At 40.7% G+C, this 23,256-nt stretch overlaps 1 protein-coding gene across 3 annotated transcripts in view; it reads left to right on the top strand.

The window, feature by feature from the left end:
- Nucleotides 1-23,256, top strand: part of NCKAP5 (NCK associated protein 5) — a 1,523,932-nt gene that overhangs the window by 1,304,498 nt on the left and 196,178 nt on the right. For all 3 annotated transcript variants that reach the window (XM_044074934.1, XM_044074933.1, XM_044074932.1), the window contains 2 exons: nt 163-340; nt 16,128-16,206. In XM_044074934.1, coding sequence (XP_043930869.1) covers nt 163-340; nt 16,128-16,206 — 257 coding nt within the window. The remainder of the gene's footprint in view (nt 1-162; nt 341-16,127; nt 16,207-23,256) is intronic.

Here is a 23,256-nt window from a genome sequence, read left to right as displayed (position 1 = left end):
TAAAAATTATATCTGACAGGGAAGATATAGATGAGTTAAAATATTTTTCATGCAGTGGTTTGAAGACAGACAACAATAGAGAGGTTAATTTTTATGGTGTAAAAGATATAGAGTAATTGAAGGACAATGCAATTGATCACCAATATCATTCTCTACCTACAGAGTTGATAAGAAAGCAGCACAGCAGACAGAAAGCAGAAAAAATCATGTTTCCTACAGGAATATGTTGAAGGGCAGCTCCCAGGACTCTGCTTTTCTGAGTAACTCTATCAGCAGTCAAGAATACACCATGAAAAACAGCAGAACGAAAGCAGATATGGAAATTCAGAGCAAAACTTTGGTAAGTTTTAATTAATCTACAATATATGTATCTTTTTCTTAAGGGTGCATTTACTTTTGGCTATAATAAAGTATGAAATTTTACAATGGCTATGGAAAGAACCAGCTGTGCTAAGATGAAAATTAAGTAGTATATTAAAGCAACACAATAGCTAATGTTTTTAAAATGGCTGTATAATATGATACTCTTTGCCTGTCAGTTGTTATAAATGTTAGTGTGAAAAAACACTAAAAAAGAAGTATGTGATTAAAAGCCAGAAAGTGATCCTGAAAATCTGAGCAAATGTTGAATGATATGTTGTCATCATTCTACACATATTGCAATATAGTATAAACATCCATTTCATTAAATAGCAGGTGAAACTCATGATTCCTGTTGCTGCATGTATACCAAAAGGGTTTACTACAGGCTAAGTAGAAAAAGCAACAACCCATCGTCTGTCTAGCATGTGCATATACACATTTGTGCTTTAAACTCATTTATATTATCTTATTACATGTTGATACTTTAATTTATTTCTAAACTGGCAAACATTTGCCTTTCTGGGACACCATCCAGCTATGACACAGTCACAAATGCAAACATAAATGCACTAAAGCTAAACAATTTGGTGTGAATGCGTTGGGTTGTGGAAATTTGATTAACTAATAAAACCCACAAGCACAATGATTGGAGTTCACATTTGAAAACTGCAGACCGTTTAACTCTGAGGCAGAAATTGTAATTTGTGGGCTATTATGCTACCCTAGATAAACACCAAAGGTATAAAATACAACCAGAATTGTATTAGACTGGGGCAGGGTCTTAACAATTTTCCAGCAGAAATAAATTTCTGTCAAAATATGTATTTTGAAAATCATAAATGTTGATATAAGAAAAAAAAGAGCAGAAGAAATAATGTTTTTAAAACAAAATAATTAGCATTTAAATACTTTAGTGATTTTTTTATGTATTGCAAAAGGTATTAATAATGTGTATGGAAAATTAAGAAACAAGATGTAGTTACATTTCAGTGAGATCACTTTGAAAACACAGCTTTAATCACCCATATTTATCATTTTTACTAGATAGACAACTTTCAGTTATATTTTGTAATATTGAAATTGTTAGCTAATCTACAAGCCTTGTATTGTTCCTGCAGACAGTATGGCTGTTAAAAAATGTTGTGTAATACCCGAGAACATGAAATGCAGGATTTTTGTTTTGAAAGTGTTTATGTCGTATTTGTATGTGTGTGTGTGTGTGTGTGTGTGTGTGTGTGTGTGTGTGTGTGTGTGTGTGTGTGTGTGTGTGTGTGTGTGTGTGTGTATGTGTGTGTGTGTGTGTGTGTGTGTGTGTGTGTGTGTGTGTGTATATATATATATATATATATATATATGTGTGTGTGTGTATAACAGTTCTTATTATATAAAAAATGTGGTTCAGATTCTTGCATTACTGCAGAATGATATGTCCCATCTAAGATTATTTAAATGATCATGTCAATGTTCAGTGCGCACATTATAGCACGAAGGGCTTTTAAGGTCATCTTGAATATGTTGGAAATACCATTTTACTTCTCATTCTTTCAGAACCTGTAGAAAACAGACATCTCATTCACTTGAAAATCACATACTGAAAGGATAAAGTACATGCAGTTGACCTTGCAGTATCCCTAAAAGGAAAGAAGGAAAGAGACAGAGAGAGAGTGTAAATTTGAGAGGGTCAGAGGAAACAAAAAAAAAATGCAGTGAATACGTAATATGCAGGGAATTCAGGCTGAGTGATCTCTAAATCTGATACCAAAAGAAAGTGCCTTATCAAAGCCACTCAATTTAACTATGCCCCATTTAATACTGCCCTGACAGCTTAAAAGTATGTCTTCACTGCACAGAAGCACAATGAGAAAAATATAATTATTTCACGTATTCTTTTCTTTATTTATTACATTCTGTTAGAGCAGCAATGTGCAGTCTTTCTTCTATACAAAAACAAATTAAAGTAACCCACATTTAGATTACAAAAAATATATTTATTTGTACTTATATATGAAATGTGCCGGGACTCAAACTTTGTAAATAAGTTCAATTTCTTGTTGAAGTGCTAATTAAGAGCAATTATACCACTATTCTTCTTTCGGCTTTTTCCCGATTAGGGGTTGCCACAGTGGATCAACTGTCTGCTCATGATTGGCAGTGGAGTTTTTACGGTGTCGAGTTGCCAGCCCGGCGCCCAACCTTCCACAGAAGGCACACACATGCACACACTCACACCTAGGGCCAATTTAGAGTGTCCAATCCACCTACAGCACGTCTTTGGGATGTGGGAGGAAACCAGAGCACCTGGAGGAAACCCACGCGACCACAGGGAGGACATGCAGACTCCACACAGAAGGTACCCCAGCCGAGAATCGAACCGGAGAACCTCTAGCTGTGAGGCGGCAATGCTAACTGCTGCACCACCATGGCCACCCAGCAATTATACCACTATAAACATGTAAAATACAGTAAGTTGTGTGCATGTGTATTAGATTTATAACAAATTATTGTATGACCTGGGACCTAAATGCCTTATGCAAATACATAAATTAAGGTTAAGCTTGCTTTAAACAAATTAATCAGTGAATGGTTGCTATCCTGCATGAAATCAACAGATAAACTCAGTTTATTATGCAGTGTGCATGGTTTAATATTAGTCCCTTTATGTTACACATTCTTTGTGTATGTTATGTACTGTTAGATTGTTATTTTTAGATTTTACATTCCCTCTTAATAAAGAACAACAAATAAAACCACAGTGACCATTCAATATAAAGAATAAAATGAAGTTTGACAACGCCCTAATAATCTCTCTATAGGAAGTTCAGTGAGGTATTTACACATAAGAAGTATTTTTTGGTAATGCTTAACTAAAACAAGCCATGTTTTAATTTATATCTTGTTTCACACAGTATGGCTAGATAGGCTCAGAATTACAAGATCTTTGCAGTTATGTCCTCTTTTCATTTCCTCCTTGAAACTTTAGTTACATGGTCTTTAAAAAAGAAATGCTATCCTACTAGGTGATCTCAGGATGAGACACTTTGACCAGTTCCTCCAAAAATAAAACAAATTTCCTTACTTTTAAATCTGACAGCTTTATTTATACTCCAACCAATCTTGATCAAATGATTATATCTTATTCCTATTTCTCGCCAGCTCCTGATTGACATTTTTGAATTTTCATAGCGATTATTGTCTGTTAATATCTTATTGCTCTTTAAAAACCTAGATTATTTCCATTGTAATTGATTGTCATATCTGCCTATCCCATAACAAAAAAGTATTCAAAAAATGTGCTTTTAAAATGAGTGGTGACTTCCTTATACCATGCACAACTCAAATTTTAACCTTATTTTTCTCTGTTCTCCCTCATCCCATAAATAAATACCAAATGAAAAAAGTAGCTTCTTGTTGGAAATCAAGTGTCCCTGACTTTAAATGATATGGAAAAAAATGCAGCCTAGATACTAACTCTGGCACTGACGGCTAGTTTCCAGCAACCTCAGCTGACAAAAACAAAACTATAGCTTTAGATATGAAGTTATAGTTGCCATAAAGATTGTCAAATTGTCTTCCTTAAAAGACAATATAAATGAAGTTTGGAACAGACAACGTTGTCACGGGACATCTTTAATGGAGAGAGGAGGGGAAGCTGGGGAGTTTAAGGGTAAGACTTAGGGAGGGTGTGTAGTTAAGAGAGTATGGTAAGGGAGTAGGCTTGAAATTGTTAAGCAAGCTGGAGATTAAGGAAGGAAGTGAGGTAAGGTGGGGGGAGGGTCTTAAAGGCTTTTGAGGTAGCATTTGGTTGTTAGGAGTCACATTTGGTGTGATCTTGATGGAAGCGGGATCACATCCCAGACGACCTTAGGTGGGATCAAGCTAGACCTTGGGTGGTTACAATGACAGTAAGGTGAGTACAGTTTCCCCGTTTTATAAAGAGTGGGAAGGAGGACTTATATATATAGATAGTTTTTTTTTTTTTCCTCTCTTTCTCTCGCTCTCTCTTCTGGGAGGAGTACTAGGATTTGTAATACTGTGGTTGTGGGGGGGGGGGGGAGCAGAGGGTATAGATAAGAAAAAAAAAGAAAAAGAGAAAAAAAGGAGAAAGAAAGATAGCTAGAGCCTCATGGTGGTGTCTGTGTCGGTGGTTGGCTTGTGTGTGAGAAGTGAGTGTGGAATGGCTGCTGGAGGGGTTTGGGGAATGAAGCTAGCCCCAGTTAATCTTTCTATGTTCCTTGGTGTTTTGGTAGTGGATAGTGGGCAGCAGGGAGACATGCTGGCATGCTCTGCTGGGGCATAATAGTGTTTTCTGGTGTTTGTTGGTGGTTTGGTGTGTAGACAGGAGACAGCACATGTTTTGTGGGCTTCCCTCTGGCAGTTACTGGCTGTTTGGTTGAAGTGCTCTGCTGTAAGACATAACCATGCTTTTTCTTGGTTCATTAGTGTTTGTTGGTGGTTAGTGGGCAGAGGGGAGGCAACACGTCACTTTGCGAGCTTCCCTATGTCTGTTTGTGGCTGTGCCATGCGTGCGCAGTAATACCGGTGGCATTAGATAAAATAAATAATAAAAAAAAAGAAGCTAAAGAAATGCAGTTGGTTTGGGGGTTTGGGTTGAGTTTGCTGTTTTGATGTGTCTTGTTCGAGGTGGAATCCTGGTCATTGGTGGTTAGTGAGCAGAGGTGAGGCAGCGTGTCATTTTGTGGGCTCCCCTCTGGCTGTTAGCGGCTATGCTGCACATGCACAGTAATGCCAGTGGCATTAGTTGAATTAAAAGACAAAAAAAAATGAAATAAGGGATAACAATTAATACTTAGGGGTAGCGAGTGAGGGACGGAGATGTCGGGCATCTGGTTTGAGGGCTAGGGTTGATGTAGTAGTCTTGATCAGTCTTGTTCCCCAGTTCATTGGTGGTTAGTGGGCAGAGGGGAGGCAGCGTGTCATTTCACTGGCTTCCCTCTACCTGTCAATGGATGGACGTGCATGTGCAGTAACGCCAGGGGTGTTAGAAATAAAAAAAAAAAACAGCTTTCATATGACAGCAAGAAAAGACTGAAAATAAAATTTTGTATGCTCTTTATAGGGCAGTACATAAATATAATAGTTAAAGTAATAAGTTAATTGGAGGGTCTGGTGTTATGCTAAGAGCTTAACCTTACAGATACAAGGTATAGGGTTTAAGTCTGACTTCCAGGTTTTGTTTAAGCTGGCAATGGCCTGGGCTGGGGCTGTGAGCACGTGCTGCAATACGGAGTAGAGGGAGCTGTTACCATAAGGCACAGAAAGGCTGGTATGGGGTTTACTATGTGTTTTAAAGGGTTTTTTTCCTCTCTCCCTCATTTATTTACAGTGTCTATTTGTATTTCAGGTAGCGAGCTGAGAAGATTTGGAATGGAGAATACGTAGATATTTTTGGGTTGATTGATGCTGATGGGGTACAGTGCCTGATGGAGGCTGAGACGGTGAATGGGAAAGATCTTTTGGCTGCCTTGGCTGCATTAGGTCATGGGCAACTGGGCAAGTTTAGGCAGAAGACATGGGAAAATTGGGTCTTGGGTCTTGAGTTTCATATATTACATGGTGGTGTGGTTGGAAAGGGATAGTACTTCGGCCCTTCCATTCCTTGCCTATTTTCTGACTATATGAGAGGAACAAAGGATATGACCAGGTAATGCATGGCTATGGTGTGATCAGAAATTCTGTAAGAGGAAGGCAGTTGACAAAACCATGCGGTGGCAGGTTAGACACCCTGATATCTGGCTGTCCACTATGATGGACAGCTTCGGGTTGGGAAATAGAGCAGGCAAGCCTGAAGAAGTGGGTGTCAGAGTTTGTTAGGGATTTAATGCAAGGAAATGTTCCTGGACAGGTTGCAGATTTACCTATGCTAGCTCAAAGTGTATGGTCGGAGATTCAGCGATGCACAGTGGTAGAGGTGAGGGTCAGTTTGGGTGTCAGGTGTCATCCTTTCCTGGTTAGAGAGGATGGAGTGGGCCACTAACAGGGTTGCAAGGGGTGCGGGGCAGGGCCAATTTTCATGGCCAAAGGAGGGGGTCCTTTCAGGGAGTGAGGGGGCACCCAGGGGACCCATTAACCTATTAAGGTATATTTCCTGTGAGAGCTGCTGGCACAGTATCCGCTGCTGGCAGTGGCGGGGGAATTGGTTGAGTGTTTTTTGAGGGGGATTTTTGATGAAATCTAGCTTAGTGGGTGATGGTAATGTGGGGAAAAATTTGAAGTCAGTACGAGGGAGGGAGGGTGTGCTGGGAGCTCTGACTGAGAAGGAGGGTCAGGCCGGTAGGTTGCTGGGCCCCTTTGATAATCTGCCATTTACTCAGTTTAAAGTGTCACCTTTCGGTTTGGTTCCTAAGAAGAAACCAGGTGAGTTTCATTTAATACATCATTTATCTTACCTGGAAGGCAACTCTGTCAATTATTTCATCCCTGGGGAGGAGGTTAGAGTGTCCTATGCATCTTTGGATGATGCGGTCTGCATCATTAGAAGTTTTGAGGATCCCTGGTTGGTGAAAGTCGACATTGAGTCGGCTTTTCACGTGTTGCCAGTTTGGGAGTATTGCCCATTATTGGGCATGGTAGTGAGGATAGCTTTTATTTTGACACAGCTATACCAAAGGGATGTGCAGTGGCATGTTTCACTTTTGAAAAGTTTAGCATGGCCTTACATTGCATATGGCAGCAGAGGGTGAAAGGGCAGAGAGCAGTACATTACCTAAAAGAGGATGAGGGGATATAGGGGGCACAGGTGGCACTGTGTGAGTTTTTGGGAATGTGTTTGGAGTTCAGAGTGCTGTTGGCTAAGGATAAGCTGGAGGGCCTGGCGAAGGTGCTTAATTTCCTGGGTTTGAATGTGGACGTGGGTCTTGGTTTATTTCACTTGCTGGGAGAGAAGGTAGATAAACTGCAGGACAAAATAGTATGGATGAGGGCTAGGAGTAAGTTGTTGGGATTGTTGAATTTTGCTTGTAGGACAGTGCATCCTGGACACACGTTTTGTAGGTCGGTGGCTTTTCTTTTGAAAGGAGGTAAAAGTAAGCACCACAGGGTAAGAGTTAGCAAGTTAGCATGGGAGGACTTAGCTTTGTGGTTACAGTTTTTACAGTAGTTTAATGAGATCATATTTTGTCAGACAGACTGGGTTGGTCAAGGGGAGTTTCAGTTGTTTGCAGATACAGCTGGGGGGTTTGGGTATGGATGCATTTTTTGCAGGGCAGTGGTTTTCAGTGCTTTGGCCTTCTCATTGGCTGGTGGAATGAAAGCGGGATGTTGCCTTCTTGGAGCTTATCTCAATTTGGGTGGCATCAGTGGTGTGGCAGGACCATTTGAGGGGTAGGAGGGTAGTGTTTAACTTGGACAATATTGCTGTGGTGAGAGTTTTGCAAGTTAAGATGGCTAAGTCTGCAAACTTGTTGTTGGTTCTTTATAAGTTAGTGTTGCAGAATTTGTTAATTAAATTTTCTTTCACAGGAGTACATGTGTCAGGAGTGAAGAAAGAGATTGATGACAGCCTGTCTCAATTTCATTTTTTTAGGTTTCAGCAGGGGGCTCTGACAGCAGCAAGGAACCCCATGGTGGTACCAAATGAGGTTTGGCAGATGTTCATCGTGTTACCCTGCTGCAATCATCACACTTGGGTTATCCTGTCGTCAGGCGGTCCCGCAGTCGGCCGGATTTCCAAAGTCTTGGTCCGACATCGGTTGCTGTCACCTCATCCCTGACGTCAGTGTGCCAGGGGTACATATACTGCAACCGACGCCATTTTCTTCAGTCTTTCTTGCCACGCGGTGCCCAAAGCAGAAGCAGTTCGCAAGTGCCGGTCGGCCGACTCCTGAGATTGTCGAATTCGAATTTCAGACCGAAGTCTTCTATAAAGCTAAGTACCCCGTTGGGGAAACTCTTCTTGCCTCAGACCGATATCAGAAAAAGTTAACAATTGTATTTCTTGTGGGAAGCAAATACCTCATAAGGATTTTCATTCTTATTGTATACCTTGCCTAGGCCCTGATCACGACATCACTTCTTGTCGTTTTTGTGTTAGGTTTAATAAGCGTACTATTAAAAGACGATTTGATTTCGCACGACACTTTTTTGGTAGAAAATTTAACTATAACATGCCGTCAGAGCTACCGACTACCAGCATGCACAAAAAGCGCAGGGACAAGGACCGACAGCCCAGGTCTAAGCCCGATTCCGAGGCCTCGGTTAATCCGGTCTCCGGTTCTCAGTGAGGCTCCGACGCAGCCCCTGACTACCGCATTTCTGGAACCCGAGACTGCTACTGATATTTTGACGGAATGTACTAGGCCGACGCAGCCTTTTACTTCAGGCCCTTCCGACGATTTACCTTCCAAGGACGTCGGTGCTTCAGAAACGCCATTGGTTTCTGAAGGTGTATTCAGACCGACAACTCTTACAGTCAAAACGTTTTCCAAGTCAAAGACTCCTTTTAAATCAAAAAAGACTACACTTCAGTCTCCTTTTCAAGGCCCTATGCCTAAGAAACAGATGCTCAAAATGGCTGAAGATTTGATTTCTCTTATCAGGGGTTCTCAGCCTCCTCCTGACAAAAGGCCTAGACAAGAAGAAGATTCTGCTTCCTCTGAGCAACTGTCTATTTCTTTGGATTCCTCTGAGGACCAAGATTATTCCTTCTCTCCTTATGAAGATTCTGATGCTGAGGATTCTATTCCCTCAGCTTCTCCTCCTGAAGACTACTCTTTTGGGGAAACTTTACACACTATGAGGGAATATTTTCACTGGGAAGGTCAGGATTACTCTGATTCCAAGAAAAGGCTCAGAGAGTTTCTCTTACTCCCCCAACACAGGCCTCTAGCCATCCCTCCTGTTTTGGACATTGTGGATGATGTCTATTTAGAATCCAGTTTCAACCCAGACTCTCTACCTCCTGCTCCGGCCAAGCCTGACAGATACTACAGAGTTCCTGATTCCCACAAATTTCCTTACAAAAGCCCAATAGCTGATCCAGAGACTATCTCCCAGGGTCCCAAGGGGGCTAAGGCTTCCATGGCTAAAAATCCAGTACCTTCTGAAAGGGATTCTAGAGCACTAGACAGGTGGGGGGAAAAAGTTTACACCTCAGCCACATTAGCTATGAGAGCACTAAATTGTCAATTTCATATGCTTAAGTATCAGCAATTTCTGATTTCTCAGTTAAAACAAAAGATAACCTCCCTCCCTCAACAATCTGAATTGAAAGAAGTAGAGGATTTGTTGCACGCCACCGAGCAGGTGGGCAAACATACCTTACAATGTGGGTTTGATTCTTTAGAGGCCTCCTGCAGAGCAGCTGTCACTGGATCAGTTATACGTAGACATGCCTGGTTAAAGGAACAAAGTCTGCCTGATCATGTTAAAGCAAAACTACTAGATGCTCCCTTACAGCAGGATGCTCTTTTTGGAGTTAAAGCAGAAGAAGTTTTAAAGAAAATGGAAGATAAGGCGAAATCAATGCAGACAGTCAAAGATTTCCTACAAGTACAACCCCCTTGATTCAGCAGAAACTGGCCAACAAAAAATTGGTCCTTTCCAGCCACTGACAGACCTCAGAGGGGTAAATACAGGCAAACCAAGGGGCAGAGGACAACCACAAGCCCAGTATAAACCTCGCCAATGGAGCACTACAACCCAGAAGGGAGGAGAAGACAGGTCTCAACCCACCAGAAGGCAAACTCAATGACTTCCACCTCAGCTGGCCAAACAAAGCTCTTTTGTCAGCCCCCTTGGGGGGAAAACTAGCACTATTCGCAGACAACTGGCACATGGTCACAAAGGACAAATGGGTCCTAGACATAATTTTACGAGGATACAGATTCCACTTTCACACCTTATCAGTGAAAAGAGGAATGCCAAACCTGCCACAAAATCAAAGGGCAGAGGCTCAAAAACAAATTACAGCTCTCATGACCATGAGAGCCATTCAGTGGGTACCAACTCAAGAGCAAGGCCAAGGATTTTACTCAAGGCTCTTTCTAGTACCCAGAAAGGACAATGCTTGGAGACCAATTCTGGTCCTTTCAACTCTAAACACTTACTTACAAGTCCCCAAATTCAAGATGCTAACACTACAGCAGCTACTTCCCATGTTGGGCAAGGAAGCATGGCTGGTAACGTTGGACCTCAAGGAGGCATACCTGCATGTCCCTATCAGACAAAGTTACAGAAGATACCTCCATTTCATTGCAGGTTCAACCCATTATCAATTCTCTGCACTGCCCTTTGGCTTATCTACTGCGCCCAGAGTTTTCACAAAATGCCTGGCACCAGTAATTGCATACTGCAAACAAAAAGGAATTCAAATATATCCATACCTGGATGGCTTCCTCATCCAAGCAGAAAGAAAAGACATTCTCTTACATCATCTGGCGTTTGTGAAGCATCTACTAAATTGTCTGGGGTACACAGTTAACGAAAAGAAGTCAAAACTAGTACCCTCACAAAAAATGACATTCCTGGGTGCCAGCTTGGACACAACGGCCCAGAAGGCTTATCTTACACCAGACAAGCAACTTCAACTGACTCAATATTTCAAGACAATGGCAACAAAGACCCAATTAACTGCAAGAAAAATTCTGCAGGCTTTGGGCTTCTTGGCATCTTGCATTCTGATAATACCATTTGCAAAACTGCATATGAGGAAATTACAGTGGTACCTAAAAAGCGTATGGTCTCAACACAGCCACAGCTTGGACACAGTATATCTCTCATTCCCTGCCATCAACAGGAATTTCTATGGTGGGCACAGGCATGTCACCTCAACAAGGGTCAGCCTTTCACCTTGCCCCCAACCAGGCAAACTATCACAACAGATGCTTCAGACTACGCCTGGGGGGCACACATAGCAGGGCAATGCATTCAAGGCCTATGGACTGCAGAACAAAGAAAACTGCACATAAATCAAAAAGAGATGCTAGCTGTACAGAAAGCTCTGACAGCCTTCAAGGATCTACTACAGCCAGGACAACTTTCAATAAAGACAGACAACACCACAGTAATGTGGTACATAAACAAACAAGGGGGTACACATTCCTACCCTCTTTGCAGGCAAGCAATAATCTTATGGAACACAGCTCTGGCCTACCAAGTCCAGTTACAAGCTCAGTTCCTGCCAGGACAGAAAAACACATTGGCAGACGACCTAAGCAGAAACATCAAAGATCCCCACGAGTGGAAACTAGACCCACAAATATTTACAATGATAACTCAAAAATGGGGCCTTCCAAATATAGACCTGTTTGCCAGTCCTCAAAACTACCAACTGACAAAATTTTGTACAAGGACATTCCACCATCAAGCTTGGAAAGTGGACGCTCTCTCCTTCAGTTGGAAAAACCGAACAGCATATGCCTTTCCTCCATTACCTCTTCTCACAAAGGTTCTTTTGAAGGTCAAAAAGGAGAAACCTCGACTGATTCTCATAGCCCCAGACTGGCCACGCCAGCACTGGTACCTGCTATTGAAGAATATGGCTCACAGCCCACCATGGATATTGCCTCAAATACCTCATTTGGTCACGCAGCAAAACAAACAGATTCTACACAGCCAGCTCAAAACCTTAAACCTGGCTGCATGGCAAATCAATTAAGCATCCAACCAGCCCCTCTTTCATAAGCAGTACTGGATGTTATTCTGGAAGCCAGGAGGCCAAGCACCAGGAGGGCTTACTCGGACAAATGGAAAAGGTTTTCTGCTTGGAACCAAGCTAAAGGCCAAGACACAACTCAGCCTCATATGCCTCACATTCTACAGTATTTAGCTGAGATGTTACATAAAGGACTTTCCTTTTCCTCAATTAAAATCCATGCTTCAGCTATTTCAGCTCACTACGACACAAATCCGCCTTTATTTTCAAATCCTCTTCTAAGGCAGTTCCTCAGAGGGGCAAAAAACATTAAACCACCTAGAAGAGCTCCTACTCCAATATGGGACCTCAACTTTGTTCTGGAAAAACTAACGCTACCTCCCTTTGAACCAGCTTTCTCTGCAGACCTTCAGTTCCTATCTTGGAAGACTGCCCTGCTCCTGGCAATAACTTCTGCCAGGAGAGTCTCAGAATTACAGGCACTTATGGCAGTGGAACCTTTCCTCATTTTTCATCAAGACAGAGTTTCTCTACGAACTAATCCTTCCTTCATGCCTAAGGTGGTTTCCAGTGTAGCTTTAAATCAAACCATCCACCTACCCACTTTCTTCCCCAATCCATAGAACAAAGGTGAAAGACTCCTGCATTCCTTGGACATTCACAGGCAGCTTCGTTACTACTTGGATAAAACTAAGGCTTTCAGAAAAACTGACCAGCTCTTTGTATCCTATGCTACAGCTTCTCAAGGGAGGGCCATATCCAAACAAACCATTTCTAAATGGATAGGCCATTGCATACGGTTCTGTTATACCCATCATGGGAAACCAGTTCCCCCTACCATTAGATCCCACTCTACCAGGGCAACAGCTACCTCTACAGCCTTCCTCAGGGGGGTTCCTACCAAGGAAATTTTAGAAGCTGCAACTTGGAGTTCTGTACACACCTTCACCAAACACTATCACTTACCTCTTTATTCTAAGTCCAGGGCGGGCTTCGCCACTGCAGTCCTGCAGGGCCTCATTGCCTCCACTAACCCTTTATGATACCTCTACCCTACCTTAGCTTTGGGACTCAACCCAAGTGTGATGACTGCAGCAGGGTAACACGATGAACATAGTACAGTTTTGTACCTACCATAAATGTAGATGTTCAAGTGTTCACCCTGCTGCAGTCCAGGTTACCCTCCCCCCAACCCCTCTCATCTACTGGCTAAATCTCTGCTATGCCTTACTGATGTATTTGCTTATAGCTGAAGGGATTTTGTGTTTGTACAGTGTTCTTACCATTTTGTACTAATTTGGATCACCTTTTTGGGGGCACCTGACATCTGGGGCAAGAAAAACTGAAGAAAATGGCGTCGGTTGTAGTATATGTACCCCTGGCGCACTGACGTCAGGGATGAGGTGACAGCAACTGACGTCGGACCAAGACTTTGGAAATCCGGCTGACTGCGGGACCACCTGACGACAGGATAACCCAAGTGTGATGACTGCAGCAGGGTGAACACTCGAACATCTACATTTATGGTAGGTACAAAACTGTACTTTTGGGCAGCTGTGATTGGCTGGTTGATTCAGCAGTTGTGGGCAGTTTCCACCAGCAAAGTGTACAGTAGGGCATTGCAAAATTTTGATAGTTTTTTTGAGGCAATTACCTGAAGCGGAATGTGTGTGGCTGGAAGAGTTATTGTTGTGTTATTTAGCAGCATTGAGGGTACACAGTAAGGCAGTGAGATTGGTAAGAGTGGTTTTGGGAGCAATCGGTGTATTCGCTAGTTCAGCCAAATTGGAGAATTGGACTAAGTCCTGGGCAGATGGGTGAGTGTTGAAAGTATGGGGAAGAGGGAAGGCCCAATTAGAGACAGAAGATGGCCAGTGACTGCAAGAATTTTAAGAATGTTGTTAATGGGTTTAAGCAGAGTATACGGAAACTCAGAGGAACATATGATGTGGAGCAAATTGAGTGTATGGATGTACTGTGGATGTTTTTGGGTGTCATTGCTGGAGTCATTGGTATGGGATCATTTTTTGATGTTGCCAAGGGTGGTGCACATTAGGTTGAGGTAATCTAAAACCAATCAAGAAGGGAAAGAGGCATCTATAGTTTTGGGGGAAGTTAGGTCAGAAAGGATGTGTCCACTAGCATGGGGAAGGAAATTGCATGTGGTTAGAGAGGGTAGGGCACACATATTAGTTTATACATCAGTAGGTGGTAGGATGTTAATGGGGGGGGCGGTCAGTTGAATCTAATCATGAGAAGGGCTTTTTTAAGTGTGGGCCTTCAGGGGAAAAAAATTCTACTCATTCTTTTAGGAAGTCATTAAAAGGGTGGGGCGGTGGTCTTCTAAGGCATTTTTGACTTATATTAAATAAGGTTTGGTATTCTTTATGTTATTGTTAATATATATATATTTTTTTTAGAGAAAAGGATTATCATTTTAGGCCACTCTTTTTTGTGTTGGCCAGCTAGGTGGGCTGTGGTTAGGAACAATGGCACTGGCTTGGGCTTGCAGTGTTATGCATGGAAGGTTACCTGGCATGGTATTAGAGGGTTGAAGTGAAACCAGCTACTCCAGGTATTTACGATGTTACAGAGTCAGTGGGGGTTGCCTCAAATATTGTTGATTCACCTAGCAGGCAATGATTTGGGCGTGATACCAAAGAGGCAGTTAGTTTATCATGTTTGTGACGACTTTTTAGCCTTAAGGAAGCTTTATCCATCAGTGTGTCTGGTTTGGTTGGAAATTATTCCTTGGTTAGTTTGGAGGGATGCAAAGAAGCCTTCTGCAGTTGAGTGAGTGCATAGGTATGTGAATATGACGTTAGCTAAACAGTTGAAGGGGATGGGGGTGTGTACTGTTCAGCATAGTGAATTTGATGATAGGGCTCCCATGTGGTTTAGGGCAGATGGGGTACACCTTACTGAATTTGGACTTGATTTATTTAATTTGAATTTGGGGTTGTTTTTGGAGGGACTGTTTAGGGAGGGTAGAGCTTGAGGGGGAACAACCCGTTGGGCTGGTTGGCAGAGAAGATGGACAGGCTTGCCCCTCTTCTGTTCCCCCTCTGGTAGATAACTGGTGGAAGGAGTTTGAAATGGTGAAAGATTAATGGTGGAGGTTGTTTGGACTTGTTGGTTTTAGGTTGGTGAGGAGATGTTGAAGGTGAGCGGTGGAATGCTGCCTTTGTGAATGTGAGGATAATTGAGCAAATGGGTGGAGCTGCTTATTCCATGGGTGAGTGGTTACGTTGCCCTTTATGGATAGATATTTTATGCTTTCTCCTCCAAGGAATTGAAGTTGTGTTATGTTTAATAACGTTTCATGCATTTATTACGTTAAACAATAAAGGTCGTCAAAGTTCTTTGGTGTTTGAGTGTTTTATTAAAGTGGAACATGAAATATGCATTACTAAGAAAGCATAGGGCTTATTTAAGAAGAACCAAAAGTGTTGATCATTCATTCAATATATGCTTTTACCCTTCAGCTCATTCTGACAAAAAAATACATTAGTTTATGGAAAGTGCCACCCTGATTACCACAGTAATGTATGCTAACCCTAAACCTAATGTGCTTCTTAACATAAAAAAATGCCCTTCCCATAATGCCAACCAGGTAATTTGTTGACAATTCATTATAGAAACACTCCGTACTAATGGAAAACGAGCAGAAAAAAACAAACAGCCTTATGCATTAATTAACTCATTACATCCGAGTGACGCCTGCAGGTGCATCTGCAGTTAACCTCTTATGACGCCTCTAGGCGTCAAATATTGCTTCTTTATATTAGCATGGTTTTGGAATTATTGATGCAATGTACAAGGTTTTAAAATATCGCATCTTAAAGCTTACACAATGGCAGACTCAACTGCATTAATAATTGACCTCTGTCTATTGTAGGTAGAGAGACATTAACTATCATTTTTATGATATTAATTTATATAGATATAATTTTCACATTTTTCTAAATTTCTCAACAACTAAGTAACACAGACAGAATACCTTAGCCTCATATGAAAGTTCTCAGTGAGATGAATAAAATGTTCAGATTTTAAGTCATCCGTTTTTGAAAGAAAAAATATTGATATAATTTGAAACAAACAAATTCAATGTCTCACAAGGTTATTAACATAATATATGTCTTTTCACTATTAGACTAATGAGATGTCAATGAACTTGACTGAGAATGATGAAGTAACAACTGTAGAGACAGCAGGTCAAGACAGCGGGATAGGTATGTTGAACAATACATTTGTGGTATATATGTGTAGCTGAAATTTATTTGTAGCAAATGATAACTGAGTGGAAATAGAAAGATCCAGAGAATAATTTATGAGAATTTGCAAATAATTATAATCAGCTTGGAACCTTGGCACAGAGGGATGGAGCCCTGACTACGAAACAGATGACCAGAGTTTGATTAGTGGTTTTGGGACCTAAACCTTGTCACCTCAATAAACAGAACATGCTGGAGGGATAGATTTCTGTCCCAGAGACTACCCATACTCTGGAACAGACTACCTATCTGTGTCAAACAGAGCTCCTCATTAGCACTCTTCAAGAAAAATCTTGAACCTATGAGCCCTATGATGATTGGATGGGTAATAGGAAATTCACCCCGGGGATCACTTCTGTGGTTCTGCTTGACATGGGCCCAGGAAAATAATTTTCTTGGGTGGCAAAAGCCAGGGTATCTTTTTGGCTAGGCTTGTATAGGCCCTAGGGCCTACCTATGAACCTATGTAGACAAATACCTATTCATGTCATACACCTCCTTACTTCACTTCCTTACTTCCCTCAGTTTCTCTCCCCTGGCTTTCTCTCTAGATGTATCATAAGCCTGCCTTTCTCTCACTTCAGATTCCAATTTCTGTTTGTATTATTTATTTATTATTTATTTATTTATTTTTTTAAATTTGTTGACTGGGAGTGTACGACTGGACGTAGGTCCATTTTCAGCGGAGGCCCGGGGAGAAAAGCTCCACAGTTAAAATAAACAGACAGTAGTTACATTGGATTACATAGTGATTAACAATTTAATATAGCAATTACTTACAACATATTTACAGATGAAGAACATAGTACATCAGTAGACAACTAGAATCTTTATCTGTGAAGTACATAACAGACATTAACAAATGTTACAATAAGACGTTCCTGCTGTATAATAAGTACTAGGCTTATAAGCATCTGAGCTTGCTATAATCAAGGTAGTTACTGGAGTGGAAAGAAAGATAGTGGTTGGATGGAGTGGGTTATATTAGAGTGGGAGTTACAAGGGCATAGCCAGTATGTTTTTAGGTGCGCCTTTAGTAAAGTTTTGAAGTGGGTGCATGATGGTATGGAGGTAATTGTGGGTAGGAGGGAGTTCCATAATTTGGCTACATTGCAAGAGAATAGTGCTTCACCAGCAGAGTTATTGGCTTTAGTGATCTGCAAGTGATTTTTGTTGCTGGATCTTAGTGGTCTGGTGGTGCGATAGGGTTGGAGTAGATTCTGGAGGGATGGGACATTTAGTGGATGGTTTACTAGTTTGTGGGCAAGTGAGAGCTGATACCATTGAAGGAGGTGAGGGAGTTCAAGCCAGCCCAGTTCAGCAAGTGAGAGACAGTGGTGCCTATGGTAGGATGCCCCTGTGGCGAATTTGGCGATTTTGTTGTAGCAGGTCTCTAGCTTGTTTAGATCGCATTGCCTTAGGTTGGTATATATTGGAGAGACATAAAGTAGGGTGGAGATAAGGTGGGAATTTGCTATTGAAATCTTTGCTGCTTTGGTGAGAAGTTGCTTATTTCTGTATAACGCTCCTAGTTTTTTGTGGACTTTTTTTATGGTCATGGATATGTGAATGTCAAATTTTAGTTTATTGTCTATTTCCACTCCTAGCAATTTGGTGTGTTCAGTTGGGTATATAGTGGTGTTGTCTTTTGCTGTAATGTTAAAGCGAGAGTTGTTTTGAGTATGTTTGGTTATACTAACTTACTTACTAACTTACTTTTAATTTCTCTATAAGCTAGCTAAAATTTCTCTAAATGTTAAATCGTCATATAACTTTTATCTGTTCTTAACCAATGTTTTCATATTATGTATAATTTGGTATAATTATTTAAACTGTAGGTTTTTTCTATTATTTTTTTTAAATTGTAAAGTTATTGTTCTTGAACGTTTTTCTAATACTTTGGAGCTTTTCTCTATAGGACACCACTGAAAATGGGCTCCTAACAAGTCAGACTTTCCTGGTAATCAGATGTCAGTAAAAATATATATAAAAAGGAAAGGTGAAGTAGGTGCTCTTGAAGTATTGTTAACTAGCAGGTATAGACATTTTTGTTGATTAAGTTGTACCCTGAGATAGGGTGAACTAGATTAGTGGGGTTTTTGCTTCAGGGAATTGGTGTCTTACATCTATGATAGATAAGAGAGGTAAGTGGGTAGAAGTGTTCTTACATCCATGATAGATAAGATGCCTAGAAGTGTTCTTACATCCATGATAGATAAGATGCCTCGAAGTGTTCTTACATCCATGATAGATAAGATGCCTAGAAGTGTTCTTACATCTGTGATAGATAAGATAGCTGAGGGGGTAGAAGTGTTCTTACATCTGTGATAGATCAGACAGCTGAGTGGGTAGAAGGGTTCTTACATCTGTGAGAGATCAGACAGCTGAGTGGGTAGAAGGGTTCTTACATCTGTGAGAGATCAGACAGCTGAGTGGGTAGAAGGGTTCTTACATCTGTGAGAGATCAGACAGATGAGTGGGTAGAAGGGTTCTTACATCTGTGAGAGATCAGACAGCTGAGTGAGTAGAAGGGTTCTTACATCTGTGAGAGATCAGACAGCTGAGTGGGTAGAAGGGTTCTTACATCTGTGAGAGATCAGACAGCTGAGTGGGTAGAAGGGTTCTTACATCTGTAATAGATAATACAGTTAAGTTGGTAGAAGGGTTCTTACATCTGTAATAGATAATACAGTTAAGTTGGTAGAAGGGTTCTTATATCTGTGATAGATAAGCGAGGTAAATGGTAGAAGGGTTCTTACATCTGTGAGAGATCAGACAGCTGAGTGGGTAGAAGGGTTCTTACATCTGTGAGAGATCAGACAGCTGAGTGGGTAGAAGGGTTCTTACATCTGTGAGAGATCAGACAGCTGAGTGGGTAGAAGGATTCTTACATCTGTGAGAGATCAGACAGCTGAGTGGGTAGAAGGGTTCTTACATCTGTGAGAGATCAGACAGCTGAGTGGGTAGAAGGGTTGTTACATCTGTGATAGATCAGACAGCAGAGTGGGTAGAAGGATTCTTACATCTGTGATAGATCAGACAGCTGAGTGGGTAGAAGGGTTCTTACATCTGTGAGAGATCAGACAGCTGAGTGGGTAGAAGGATTCTTACATCTGTGAGAGATCAGACAGCTGAGTGGGTAGAAGGGTTCTTACATCTGTGAGAGATCAGACAGCTGAGTGGGTAGAAGGGTTCTTACATCTGTGATAGATCAGACAGCAGAGTGGGTAGAAGGATTCTTACATCTGTGATAGATCAGACAGCTGAGTGGGTAGAAGGGTTCTTACATCTGTGAGAGATCAGACAGCTGAGTGGGTAGAAGGGTTCTTACATCTGTGATAGATCAGACAGCAGAGTGGGTAGAAGGATTCTTACATCTGTGATAGATCAGACAGCTGAGTGGGTAGAAGGATTCTTACATCTGTGATAGATCAGACAGCTGAGTGGGTAGAAGGGTTCTTACATCTGTAATAGATAATACAGTTAAGTTGGTAGAAGGGTTCTTATATCTGTGATAGATAAGAGAAGTGAGTGAGTAGAAGGGGTCTTACATCTGTGATAGTTAAGACAGGTTTGTGGGTAGAGGGTTCTTATATTTCTGCTAGATGAGATGGACGAATGAGTAGAAGGGTCTGTGTATTGGTGAATGGTTAAATTACAAGTTGACCTTTACTGGATAAAGAGGATACTTTAATTAGGACCTCTTTGTGTGGCAGAATAGAGCTGGAGTTCAGATGTGCAGCTATTCTGGGCAATAGAGCTAGGCAAGAAAAGGATGGTATTATCGTTTATGACGTGATTATCTGTGTAATGTTCTGTCTGATATGGTGCTGAGAAAAAGCAACCATACATAGCCTGAGGCCTGGTTCATATTCCTAGTTCCGATATCTAACTGCAGAGTGTGCTATATTGCAGGGGAAAGGAAACATTAAAAGGTGTGACCTGTTCCCATTTCTGGACTTGTGGAATGCTGTTGGGGAAAGGGAAATGTGCATAACGTAGGGATTGGGTTGTAGTCCCAGTTAAGGTACATAACTGGACTTTTTAAGTATGAACAGCAGCCGGGAAAGAAACAGAGATACTTTGAATACATTATCTCTTAATCGATGTTTATCTGCCTAAAGTAATTTTGAAGATAACAGTTTGTAAAGCAAAACATTACTGAAGGCTGATATCTTTGTAGATACAACAATTTTATAGCTTTTGTACGAAACTCTGTTTACTAGAAACAACCTTTTAAGATGTCTAAGAAAGATACATGCTGTTAAAACAATGTCATCTTGAGAAAATCCAGAGCAAATAACTGAATGTTATTGTTCACTGAAATGTGCTGTTTTGCATTAATAATGCAGTTGTTGACATTGTACAGCTGTTCATTCAGCTGGAATCTTTTTGCAGTAATGAAGGCACGGTGTTTTTTGTTGAGTTATACTAGATAGCATTCAAAGAGTCATGCTGCCTTAACATATGTCAGCACATGACAAATCCTGAATAAGGCAAGACCATGGATCAATGCTGTCATGCAACCACATGTGTGTTTGGTACATATTGCTGCATGTATGACCCTGTATATTAACTTATATATGGAGCAAATACTGAAGAATACCAACTGCGATTTATATTTTTAATGAAAATGAAATCTTTCAATCGAATACGTGTACTATAAGCAAGACAGTACTTTTTATTGTTAGCAGTACACTGCCTTATCTATATAAAATACCTTAGCTGTTATTTTTATTCTTAATTAACTTATATTAACTAGACTTATAATGTACAAATTAGACATCAGCCTAGGTCATAAAATGTAACAAGTAATACTTGAAATCCACATCCGTGTTCTTCTAAGTAGGTATTATATTTAACAAAGAGTTGCATTCAGCCCAGTATGCCCCTACTGTACTAAAACTCTAAAGTCAGTAAGAAGTAGTGAATGAAAAATCAAAGTTTCTCCCTCTGCCAGCACTGTATCATGCCTCAGATTGTATTCAATAAGTAAGTAAGTAAGCAAATAAATACAATAAATAAATATAATAAATAAGTAATCCTCTGCACCAACTACCATATAAATACAATTCAAAGATTCAGCTAACTCTAACTTTGGTTATGTTTGTGTCATAAAGAGAATGTGCTGGACAGACAGATACATATCCCAAGATATCTTCGCAGTATGGAATTGGCTTCCCATCCATTTAAAAAACAGACTCCATCCCTGAGCCTATTCAAACAAAACCTTGAGAATTGGATGGGAAATTTTTAATTTATCCCTGGTCTGGCCCCTATGTCCCTTATAGACAGAGGCCATCAATAAGAAAAGCATTATCCTAACACCCTCCGTACAAATCCTTACCTGCCACCCTACTAACATGCCCTCCCCTGTATAGATACCCATGATACTTGAAACTTAAATTGTTAAGGGTGTGCACCTAGGCTTGTAAGGACCCTAGTGGTCATTAGCCTTGTGGCAACCTATGAACCTATAATTGCAGAATAGTTAAAATAAATAAATTAATTAATAACAGAAATTAACTCCTTCAGAAAACAAATACACCAAGGTGCAAGGTGCATGCAATGAATATGTATTTTCCCACAGCCATAATGAAAAAAGGCCATACAGTGTTAATTTTACATGTACAAACTAGGTTGCTGGGTTACATAGTGGAGCAGCACTTAATCTTAATGCAACACAGTGCTTAACTGCCCAGTTTGATCACAGATGGGGTACCTTATATATGGAGTGTGACATTTTCTATATATCCAAGCAGGTTTCTGTGTATAGTTATGGTTTTGGTGAATTGATGATCCTTTAAATTTTCCATGTGTGTGTGTGTGTGTGTGTGTGTGTGTGTGTGTGTGTGTGTTTGAGTAGCCCTGAATGTGTGCTCATATGTGTGTGTACATGTGTATGTATGTGTGTTCATGTGTACGTGTTTGTGTGTATGTTTATGTGTGCTGGTGCATGTTTGGGTATATCCTGCAATGGGATGGTGCTTTGTACAGAATCAGTTTATATGGCTTACATCCACTGAGTTTTGGGATAAACTCACATTCTGTCATGACCTGGTATTCAGTTAGGAAGGTAATCACAGAATGTATCAAGGAATGACAAAACACAATGTAGAAAAAGTAGTTACAGACGTACAATTTACATTTAAAAAAATAGATAAATGATTCCTTCCAACTTCTTTCCAAGTATCAGTAACTGCCTAATTGAAAACTAATAAATGCAGGAAACAAAGTATTTTCTTATATTTTATAAAACCAGTATACCCAGACTTGTATACTTTAGTTATAGTTATGTATTGTGGATTTCCATTATATATGTCCATAAGGGGCTATCCAGTACTACCACTTAGTAGGTCATGCTGTATTATTTATTCCTTTGTAACTCTGACAGCCCACCTACTCAGAACTATATCTGTGCTGAAGGCTTTCTCTAATATGACTTAATGACATTTTTCTGTCACTTATCATTTTTATTTAACCATTCTTAGTGGAATCTCCACTTCCACCATCCCTGTTACTTGGCAGCATTATAATGCCTTTTTATAATTAAAAAAATTTAGTAAGAACTAGAGACTGAAAATTCTTAAACTAATGTTTGCTATGTGTAGTCTATGAATTTTATATAAAAAAAGGAGTTTGAGAAATTAAATGACCAACTGAAGCCAGTGTACAAAAATCACTTTCTCCCAACATCAGCCATGTGGCACAGAAAGATGATGTTTTGACTATAGCCCAAGCAACCAATTAATTACCAACACAGGCATTTGAGAGACCAGGCAGGGAAGCATGAGCGTGAGTGGCTTATGCCAGCATGCAAATTCTCAGTGCTAGGGAAGGACATTGCTAGGCCCACAGTATAGGTAGCATGTTGCAGTAGCTTGCTGCATCACCCATTTTAACATACAGTTCTTTGTGCAGGGACTTCCCCACTGAGTTGGGCAGTATGATGTAATATGGATTATGGGATATTTACACCAGGCCTGGCAACCATGCCCCTTATAGACA

This window comes from Protopterus annectens, chromosome 6.part0, assembly GCF_019279795.1.
Source record: "Protopterus annectens isolate FY-2018-M chromosome 6.part0, PAN1.0, whole genome shotgun sequence".
NCBI classification, from domain to species: Eukaryota; Metazoa; Chordata; order Ceratodontiformes; family Protopteridae; genus Protopterus; species Protopterus annectens.
The sequence above is the reverse complement of the archived record's forward strand: the minus strand, read 5'-3'. Positions and strand labels throughout refer to the sequence as shown.